General features: G+C 33.0%; 1 protein-coding gene across 1 annotated transcript in view; it reads left to right on the forward strand.

Moving 5' to 3' along the window:
- Window positions 1-5,457, forward strand: part of LOC145307081 (octopamine receptor beta-2R-like) — a 40,884-nt gene extending 35,427 nt beyond the window's left edge. Inside the window, exon 17 of the mRNA XM_080149418.1 lies at window positions 5,276-5,457. Within this exon, the coding sequence (XP_080005544.1) occupies window positions 5,276-5,347 (72 nt within the window). The 3' untranslated portion in view covers window positions 5,348-5,457. The remainder of the gene's footprint in view (window positions 1-5,275) is intronic.
- The last annotated feature ends 5,953 nt before the right edge of the window (window positions 5,458-11,410 follow it).

Consider the following 11,410-nt stretch of genomic DNA (forward strand, 5'->3'; position numbering starts at 1 on the left):
CCAGCCGCTGGCTGTGGCTATTAATAAATATTACAACAATTTTGCAGCTCAGCAGTTTTTCGTTACTGTTGATATATTTTCTCATAATTAACCAAAACACACCCTATGGTTTAAACAAAATTAATTTTAAAGTAGCTTCGCTACTGTAAAGTTGTTTTCATGCATAATGTATTTTTTTGTGTCCCATTTATGTAGGTTTAACAGGAAGGGATAGTTCATCTGCCAAAAGGTAATAAGGGAAGATTTAGCCAAACTCCCTGGATATCCTTTTCTATTTATATTACCTCATATATTTAAGACTATTTGTTAAAACATTTTATCATTTTGAAAAGAAAAAAAGTACAAAGAAGTGCAAAGAAAGAAAGCTAAATTTTTGGAAACAGATTAATCAGTTATAGAACTAGTTTGAATAACTTCTCCAATCTAGAATTGATACCATATTTTACCCGAGTATAGACTATTCCATTTATGAAAAAAAAATTTGATATTAGGCAGGGGTTTTTCCACAATCGACCTCCAGGTAAAAATGACTTGTGAAGAGCTGTACTCTTACACATTAATAAATGTGTTGATTTAAAGGTTTTCGATTTTCAAGCAAGTTTAAAGGAAGATATTAAGGTATTACTCATGTTTTAACTCTGAAAATTGTGCGTTTTAGAACAAAATTAGTATCTCCTCTTCAATGTGTTAAAATTGATGGCATTGCTAAAGTCAAAACGAAAAAAAAATAATTTTGTATTATTTAATGACTAAATGAATTTTTTTTTGAAAGACTATCAATTGTTTATGTATGTTGAACAATTTTGGATGGTTTTTAGGCATTAAAAAATATTTCGTGAGTTCTATAATATTCCAGTCAATTTTGTCTCATATAGAATATAGACCGATAGAAAATTGACAGAAAGACAGACATACAGCCAAACAAACAGACAGATAAACAGATAGAAGGATGGACTCACAGACAGACAAACCAGACAGATAGTTAGACAGAGAGACAAACAGACAGACAAACAGACAGAGAGATTAGAAATATATGGACAGACAGAAATACAGGTAGACTTTTAGACAAACAGACAGAAAGACAGACAAACAGATAGAGATCTACAATTGATGGACGGACAGACAGACAGACAGAAATGAGGCAGACTGTCTAACAGAAAGACAGATCGCTATACATAGAGGCAGGCGAAAAGACAGACAGACAGACAGACAAACAGACAGACAAACAGATAGACATTATATTCATAAAAAGGACGCGCACCAACTATTCTATTCCCCAACAAGGATAAAAATCAACACATCAGGCACCGAAATTTTTCGTTTATTGGCATAAACATCATCAGGGTCTAAAAAAATATTAAATTTTTTCACAAAAAAGTATAAGAAATGGTTATATACACAATAACATAACAAATCATTTTAGCAAAATGGTCAAAATTTAAAGAAACAAGGACAATTATATCAACAAAAAGCGTAGTAACAACAGGACTATGTAAATTTAAAATATGTAATAAAAAATTCCATAAAATAAAACAACTTACATGGTTATTTATATACATTTTTTCACATAAAATTTAGCAGTATCTTCGTGCATTGTCAAGAATAGAATGAGTTTTTTTGGGGGGAAATTAGTTTGATAACAATACAGGCGGTCAAAATGGTCAAAATTTGGGTGGTTGTTGAAAATCATCTGTTTAAAGGGTTAAATAACTATTACAAAAATGTTATATATAATAAAGACAAAAAAAGGAGGTACAAGAAAAAAAATTTTAGGTTGCAACTGGCAATTAATAATTTCTGTTTAATCCAAAGATTACAGTATTTTTTTCCAAAATCCAATATTTTTCACGAACATCTAATAAAGTTTTATCTTTTTTATTTAATTTTTCAAAAGGTGTAAAAATCATATCTGAATGAGAGTGGTTTCTACTGTTAAAATGCTTTGGTACAGGTTTCTCATTCTTTTTATTTATGATATCCCATGAGTGGCTGTTAAAGCGTCTACACACAGGTGTCGTAGTTTGGCCTACATATTGCATATCACATTTTTTACATTGAATTGAATAAATAATATAACTATCAGAGCATTTAATTTTAGATTTTATAGGATATTTCTTTTTTGAATGACTAGCAACATGTTCTGTTATGTTTTGACTATGGTTACACAAATCACAACCAATATCTCGTTTACTACATTTAAAGAAACCATTTCTATTTCTCATTTCATACCTATGGATGGGATACAATTTAGCACGGATCAAGTGATCGCCTAAATTGCGTGCTCTTTTGTACCCAACCATAGGCATTTTCGGAAAAGATATTTTAAAACTGGGATCCTTATTTGCAATAACATAGTGCTTTTTTATACTATCATTTACATTTATAATTCTTGGGTCATAAGTTAAAGAAAACATTACTCTATTATTTTGTTTTGGATGAATTACTTTTTCTAAAGTTTTACTGCGTGGAATATTTTTGAGTTTGTCAAAGGCATTTACAATAATTTTGGCATTGTAACCACGGCTTAATAAATTTATTTTGAGTTCATTTAATCTTAACAGAAAATTTTCATTTGAAGTACAAATTCTTTTTAATCTGTATGCTAAAGAGTAAGGTATATTGCGACAAATAAAACTGGGGTGACAACTTTGAGGCATTAAATAAGTTATTCTGTCTGTATCTTTTGTAAATAAATCACATTCAAATTTACAAAGATCATTAATCCAAATTGTACAATCAAGAAAATCAATTGACCTAGGTCTTACATTTCCAATTGGTAATCTATTAACATCAAGGTTGCCATTTTTCCATTTGGTTTTAACGATAACATCATTTAATCTATATTCACATGTAAATTTAATAGTAGGATGATAAGAACTAATAAAAGTCAAAAATTTTAACAAATCATTTTCATTTCCAACAAATAGACATATAATATCATCAATTTAACGTTTCCAAAAGGCCGGAAGCGTTCCTTTAAACTTTTTAAGCATTTCGGTTTCTAGTTTATTCATAAAAATATTTGCATAAGTTGGGGCTACTTTTGTACCTATACTGGTACCCCACTCTTGAAGGTAAAATTTTTCATTAAAAATGAAGCTGTTAAATTGTAACACATATTGCAAAAGTGTTATTATAAAATTTATACACATACTTGATTGGCCATATTTAGGTTCATGCATGGCTTCTCTAAAAGCATCTATTCCCTCATCTTGAGGGATGTTAGGATAGAGTCCTACTACATCAATTGAGACTAAAATTGCATTGCTTGGAATATCTGGGCCTTTATTTGCTTCCTCCAGAAACCTTAAAAGATCAGGTGTGTCTTGAATAAAAGAATCAGTTTGCTCTGGAATATGTTTAGAATAATGATTTACAAAGTGGGAAATATTCTCTGTATTGGATGCACACCCACTAATAACTAGGCGTGTTGGGGGTAGTTTTTCTCCATCAGCAACAGGTTTATGTGCTTTAGGCATCGCGTACGCGCGTGCCTCAGATGGTTGGTCCGGCAAAAGTTGCGCGGCTAACTCATTGTTTATCAATCCCCTATTTTCTGCTTGTTCAACAGTTTCTTTAATTTTACAATAATGTACTTTAACCATGCTTGGATCAATGCGTCGATAGACTGGTAGGCAGGTACCATCTTGAGTGGTAATTTTAGAATTTAAATGTTCCGTTTCTACTTTATTTATGTAATCATTGCGATCCATAATGGCCAATGCCCCTCCCTTATCCGCCTTTTGAATCACGATATTACCCTCTTTTTGCTCAGCAACTAGAGATTGGAGGGCTTGTTTTTCACTTTCTTTTAAGTTAGAATAGACTTTTTTACTTTTTAGAATAGATAAATCACTTTCTACTCCATATAAAAAATTTCCAAGGGGCGCAGAGGGGACATTAGAAGGCAAACCGAATTTTTTAACATTGAATATTTTCTCAGGACATGCTGTTGAATCTAAATCTGCATTTTTCTCCCTCCATCTCATACTACGCGAAAACCGTTTAAAATCATAAGACAATTGAGTTAAATTCACTTTATCTGGCAATGGAACAAATGACGTATGTTTGTTCATTAAATTAATTTGATCATTGGTTAAAATATTAGAGCTGTAATTAATCACAAGATTTTGCACTGGTTTGCGGCTTAGCTGTTTAAGTTTACGTCTATATTTGTTACGTTTAATAAACCTGCGTGACTTTCTACTCGGCTCTGTTCTCTGGGCATCTCTCTCTCTCACTGTGTTGGCTCTCACTGGCTTATTAATTTGTAACCTCAACAACTTATTTTTATATTTATGTGTTTCACTCTGAATATATTTGTTTAATCTTATATCAAATTCTTTGGTAATAGTTTGAATTTCCGAATTTATTAAATGTAACAATAAGTCATTTTTTAATCTTAAGAAAGTTTGAAATAATTCTGGCTCTTTACTTTGCAATTCTTTGATGCATATTTTAAGATTTTCAATTTGCAGATTTTTCAATTGATTATTGAATTTGTTACGGCTACTTTCAGAAAAATTTGGGTTAATATCATATTTTATGATAAAGGTTTTTGGTACAACTTTTTTACAAATGCAATCTTTTAAAAACGTGATTAGACATTTATTTCTGGCAAAAGATTTTAACTGATCGGTAGTTTTGTGAAACTTTTTCTTTAAGTTGTTGTCTGAATATGACCAAAATTGTTCAAAATCCTTGTTTATGTTGTTGGTATGATGGGAGGGGGGTTGCTGTGGCTGAGACCTGGTGGTCTGCGAAGGTTGGTCACCTGGGGGATTAGGTTGGGTGGCTGGCATTGTAAAGGCGACACTAAAGCTACAGCAGTCAGGGAGCTTGGAATAGGATCACAGCGGTGATTCACAGGAACGCGACAGGTTCAAAGCAGTATATTCATAAAAAGGACGCGCACCAACTATTCTATTCCCCAACAAGGATAAAAATCAACACATCAGGCACCGAAATTTTTCGTTTATTGGCATAAACATCATCAGGGTCTAAAAAAATATCAAATTTTTTCACAAAAAAGTATAAGAAATGGTTATATACACAATAACATAACAAATCATTTTAGCAAAATGGTCAAACAGATAGACAAACAGATAGACAAACAGATAGACAAACAGACAGACAAACAGACAGACAAATAGACAGACAAACAGACAGACAAACAGACAGACAAACAGACAGACAAACAGACAGACAAACAGACAGACAAATAGACAGACATACAGACAGACAGACATTCTTGAATAAATGTATCTATTTTTAGGAGTTCCGACCCGCATTTTTGGACACCCTCACATGTTTGGGAAGAGCATTCAAATCTTCAAGAATTTCTTAAATTGGAACACCCTAATCAATTCAAGAATTTCTTAAATTGGAACACCCTAATGATTAATCAATTCATAATTTTGAAATAACTTTTTATTCTCAATATATTTTATGCCTTTTCGATCGAGAAAACGACTTGTAATTTTAATTTTTCCAGCTTAATGTGTCTATTAAAAGAATGACAATGCAAATGACCAATGATAGGCCAGTATACAATTTAATTGACCATTAGTAAAATGCATATGGGCCTATCATTGGTCATTTGTATAGTATGAAGATATTTTATTGGCATTATAAGCTGGTTAAAAAAACTGTTTGTAAGCCAACACATGTCCAAAAGTGTTTAAACTTAAAAATTTATTGTCCAATGGCACCTCCCTCCCTTTTATTTATGAATTTGATGTGATTTTCATTTTTTTGAGTAAAAATTTAAAATGAAAAATAATAGTTATTATAAACAGCTTTCCGCGGATATAAAATGTACATTTTTATATTCGTAGAAAACTGGATTTAATAAGAGGATAGAAATTATTTTTCAGTATGGCTGAGAACCGATTCTAATTCACCGGATATTAACCCTTAACGGTCGGGGGGGGGGGGGATGAGGGGCGTTCAACGCCCCCACTCCGGTTTTTTCTATCTCATTTTCTGTGTGTGGAAGTTAAAGAGCCCAAACTGCGTGACTTTTTAAGTATGGGTATTACACATGACTGAGAGTTGGAATTTTTTGAATATCTCCATCCTGGGGAACAGAGGATGCCAGCAAACCTGGCAGGTTCATCCAGGTAAAGAGCAAAAATATTTTTTTTGACTTAAACAAAGCATTTTATCTTACCAAAATACTAAAATATCCTCTAGTAGTGCATCCTCATATTAAATACAGGTGTTCAAGTCAATTTTAGGTTCCAGGTATGATCCTGCAGGTCCTGATCCTCCAGGTCTCCAGAAATCTTTAAAAGGCTACTGTTGCCGCAATTTTTGACTTTGAGACTTCAAATTTTAAACTTAAGCTTTTCTTACATATCTACATAACGTATTAAAATTTCATAAAGATCCGCTGCCGTTTTCCCGCCGACCGCTGCGTGAGGCGGCTGGCAGCTGCCAAGTACAGCTGCGGCCGCTGAAATTCATATTTTGATATGAAAGGACCTATAAGCAAAGGTTGTTAAATAAAAGGGTGAAGGAAGCGAAAATTGACTTTGACTTACCTGAGGTCGGAAAGTCATTATCATACAGGGGACTTGCACAAAATTTTTTAGCCCTCTAGCTCTAATAGGAACTGAGATGATAGGGTTGAGGGCGTTCAACTCCCATCCCCCCCCCCCCCCGACCGATTAAGGTGCGGCAAGGGGCCCGACTGTTAAGGGTTAATCGGTTCAAAGCGATACGGGAAAAATTTAAATTATTGCATTGTATAAGGGGATTGTACAGCCCTCCATTTCTAATATTGTATAATATACTATAAGAAATGGAAAAAAATGACGCAAAACTTATAAGATTTCATGATTTTTCAAAATCATTAGGTATTTTTATTTCAGTTTATTTTTAAACAAATTGCGATGCGAAAAACAAATTTTTGAAGAAAATTTATTTAATAAAAACATTTTTTAATTGTTCAATGCTTATTTGGCAACATTTTACAATTGTATATTACAAATAAATATATTATATATTGTTATCATTTTAAATAACAAAATAGTTTTTATACTTGTTTTTTTTTAATAGCGATGCTTTTCTATTATTATGGTCAGTCAGTCCGTCCGTAACGGATAGCTTTTTTTGTTAATTTAAGCATGTTAGAATTGTCCTATCGATTTTAATTTTGTTTCTTTACTTTTTTTTAACAACAATTTTTTATGTGATAACATCATCCGATTGATCTGATTTTTGGATTACTGATTCCAATTACATTAAGGTACAATATTATGAGCGAAGCATCTATATAATCAAGTCCTAAAAATGTCAGTATGTCCTTAAACAGAATTCTGTATTTAAGAAGTTTTTCAACATACTTACGTATATTCTTATTTTGTATATTCAGTTCTGACTCTCTACAAGGGTTAATGTCGTCTGTCATACCGTTTCAGAGCTTCGCTTTTGTGGATGTTGTCATCCTTGTTTTTAATAGCAAATAGCTTCTATAATTATTGTCAGTTTGTCCGTACGTCCGTACGTCCGATAGCCTTGAGTATTACACCTAAATCGTGGGGGGGGGGGGGGTTGTATTCGAAACATTATGGCAGGTGGGTATAAATTCGTGGTTAGGGGGGTGAAAAATCCCTAAAACCAAATCTAGGGTAGTTTAATTTTATGGTGACGGGTTGTTAGCCTTGAAGTGTTTTGATTGTTAGCCCAAATGAGAAAAATGCTACCTCCCAACCCCCCCTCAAAAAAAAAATCCCCCCAAAATTATTTTTGTCCATTTTTGTAAATATTGACAGTTTCGTTGTTGTAAAAGATGTATAAATACTAATTAAATACTACGCAGAATATAACACAGAACAAAAATAGAGGGGTTCGACTTCTCATCGCGTCTTTGGGCGAATTCCCTAGAGGCTGGGGACGAAGTAAAAGGATACCATATCGGTCCTGTTACTTTTATAAAAGGATTATTAGATTGTAGAATTAGATAACACTTAATATCGTCTTAATCTATAATACAAAGTAGAACGATGTCTGTCTGTCTGTCCGTCTGTCTGTCCGTCTGAAGCTTAAGATCTCAGTAACCACTGAACCGATTGGGCTCTACTCTTCAGGGAATATACCTACTGGTCCTGTGATGGTTTTAAGCTATTTTCTTGGGGGGTGGGACACCCCCAACCCCCCCAAAAAATGAAAAATAACCCCCCCCCCAAAAAAAAAAAAATTTTTACTTTTTCTTTTTCAATCTAAAATACTAAAAATTAGGTTGATCAAACCTCTTGGGGCAAAGCCCCTAGAGGCTAGGGGCGAAGCCGCTAGTATAATAAATTCTTATAATAAATTATAAGAATGTTTGTTGGTTTGTTTGTCTGTTTGTCCGTACCGAAGAATCTCGCTAACCGCTGAACCGATGTGGTGCTCCCCTACAGTATAGCTTCTCATAGGTCCTGGGAAGGTTTATAGCTATTTTAGGGGAGGTCACCACCAACTTTCGAAGTGAAAACGCCAAAAAAATATATTTATAGTAAGCTAAAAAGAATATTTATGGTAAACAGCTGATTTTAACATAGATTGAAAAGAAACAATTTTACGTGTCTGACAATTTTCTGACCATTTAAGTATATGTAATAAGCTATAAAAATTGGAAAGAATTTTAATGAATATAATAGATTTGAAATCTGCATAAAATTTTAAGGAATTTTTATAAAATTCGTTTTTTGTATAATTCTTTATCTATAAGTGCAAATACAAATTAAGTTAAATAATTTTGACATCTGTGATTGGTGGATTGAAAACTATCTGCGACCTGATTGGAGAAGCTTAAGTGACGTACATCATTTAACCAATTAGAGCGCAGGTAGTTTCCAATCCACCTATTCTATTGGTCAAAATTTATTAACTTAAATTGGATTTGCGCTTTCAAATAATGAATTATATAAAAAACGAATTTTATAAAAAATCCTTAAAATTTTATGCAGATTTCAAATCTATTATATTTATTAAAATTCTTTCCAATTTTTATAGCTTAATATGTAATCCATAATACAAAGTAGAACGATGACTGTCTGCCTGTCTGAAGCTTAAGGTATCAGTAACCGCTGAACCGATTGGGTTCTACTCTCTTTAGGGAATGTAGTAACTGATTCTGTGGTGGTTTTAAGCTATTTTCTTGGGGGTTGCTTGCTACATCTCCGAAAAGAAGAAAAAATGACTCCATTAATTTTTTTGATAATCTCTCTCTCTCTCTTTCTATCTATCTCTCGCTAAATCTCTCTCTCTCTCTCTTTCTTTTTTTCTCTCTCTCTCCCTCTCTCTAATTTAATTTGTTTTTCGTTTTTTATGCTGTTATTGTAATTAATATAAGGAGCAATATTTCTTTTAATTTTGATTGGTGGAGAATTTTGTACATTATTATTTTTAATACTGACCCAGCCCTAAGCGGCCTCAGACACACAAAAATACATAAATACACACACACACACACGCATATACACACACACACACATACACACACACAAAAATACATAAATACACACACACACACACACATACACAGAATAGTAAATGCAGATTTTGAGCGATTAGAATCATTTAATGATTGATTTTTAAAAACCTGATTGGGTTGTACAAACTAGCAGTGTCCTAAATTTTCAACCAATATTAATACAAGGGTAAGTTTTGATCATCATCATTCGGGATGCACATGAATTTGTCGTCCTTTGTCTTATCCCTTTATGACTTTACTAGCGGCATCGCCCCAAGCCTCTTGGGGCTGTGCCCCAAGAGGTAATTAACAAAAAGAATTGGAGAAGCAACATAATAAAAACAAACAAACATATTTTGGTGCTGCAAACCATAATTTTATGGGTTATCCATAAAGCTTTCTTTTAAATCTTTTAATAAATTTTTTTGGAGGGGGGTGGTCAGGGGTGTCCCACCCCCCAAGAAAATAGATTAAAACCACCACAGGATCACTAACTACATTCCCTGAAGAGTAGAGCCTATTCGGTTCAGCGGTTACCGAGATCTTAAGCCTTCAGACGGACAGACAGACATCGTTCTACTTTGTATTATAGATTAGATCTTTTCATGAAAATACACTTTTTCGAATTTTAGTCTTCTGCTAACCTAAAAAGTTACTTTAGGAGCCTATAAATACATGTACAAAATTTCAGCTCTCTATCTCTACTGGCGACCTAGCGCCAGGCATGTAAAAAATCAACAGATAACGGTAGCACGGCGGTTTTAACAATATCTCAGCAATGTGCAGGTTTTAAGCTCTTCTGCATATTTCAATTTAAACACATAAGAACAAAGGTATATTATCCCAAAAATCTTTTGTCAAAGTCTACTCTACACCTAGCGCCAGTCAGTTTTCTAAAATCATGCATTTTATACCTGTGAAAATAGAAATCGCCAGCGCTAGGTGTAGAGTAGACTTTGACAAAAGATTTTTTGGATATTATATCTTTGGCCTTATGTGTTTAAATTGAAATATGCAGAACACCTAAATTCATCTTCCAAGCTATTCTCTAAGCATTTTATTTTTTTTATGAAATAACGGGATTTCAAAACTGCCCTTTGAAAAGGCCTAAAAAATATCTTTTTTTGTCACTTTTTTCACTGCTTATAGTTACAACTTATTAAGATATTATGCTCAGTTAAAAAAAATCAGCGCCTCCAGCACCAAAACCGGAAAAAACTGGCAGTTAAACTTCTGTGCCCCTACTTGCCCCCCTCTTCGGCAAAGAGTAGTTATCTCAAGAAGTAAAAGAGATATCAAACAGAAAGAAAACTTTTTAAATAAAACTGAACTAAGTAACCATTACAGATTTCATTTTGGGACTTTCCTTCTAGGGGCTTGTGGAGCAAAAGACCTCCCAAAACACTAAGATTATGAGTTCTGAGCTTATTTTTAAAGATATCAACCTGATTTTTTTTTTGAAAACTTTGTTAACATAATGGAACTCAGTATAATTTACAGATTTCATTTTGGGACTTTCCTTCTAGGGGCTTGTTTGGCAAAAGACCCCCAAAAACTAAAAATATGAGTTCTGGATCTATTTTTAAAGATATCAAACTAATTTTTTTCGAGAAAACTTTTTTCACATAACCAAACTCAGCAACCTATACAGATTTCATTTTGGGACGTTCCTTCCAGGAGCTATTTGAGCAAAAGACCCCCCAAAACACAAAAAATATGAGTTCTGAGCTTATTTTTAAAGATATCAACCTGATTTTTTAAAAGAAAACTTTTTAAATAAAACTGAACTCCTTAATGTTTACACATTTTATTTTGGGATTTTGCTTTGATTGGCTTGTGGAGCAAAAGACCCACAAAAACACAAAAATATGAGTTCTGAGCTGATATATAAAGATATCAACCTGACTTTTTTAAAGAAAACTTTTTTAACATAACCAAACTCAGTAA

This window comes from Acartia tonsa, chromosome 15, assembly GCF_053477335.1.
Source record: "Acartia tonsa isolate MP-2025a chromosome 15, ASM5347733v1, whole genome shotgun sequence".
Lineage (NCBI taxonomy): Eukaryota > Metazoa > Arthropoda > Copepoda > Calanoida > Acartiidae > Acartia > Acartia tonsa.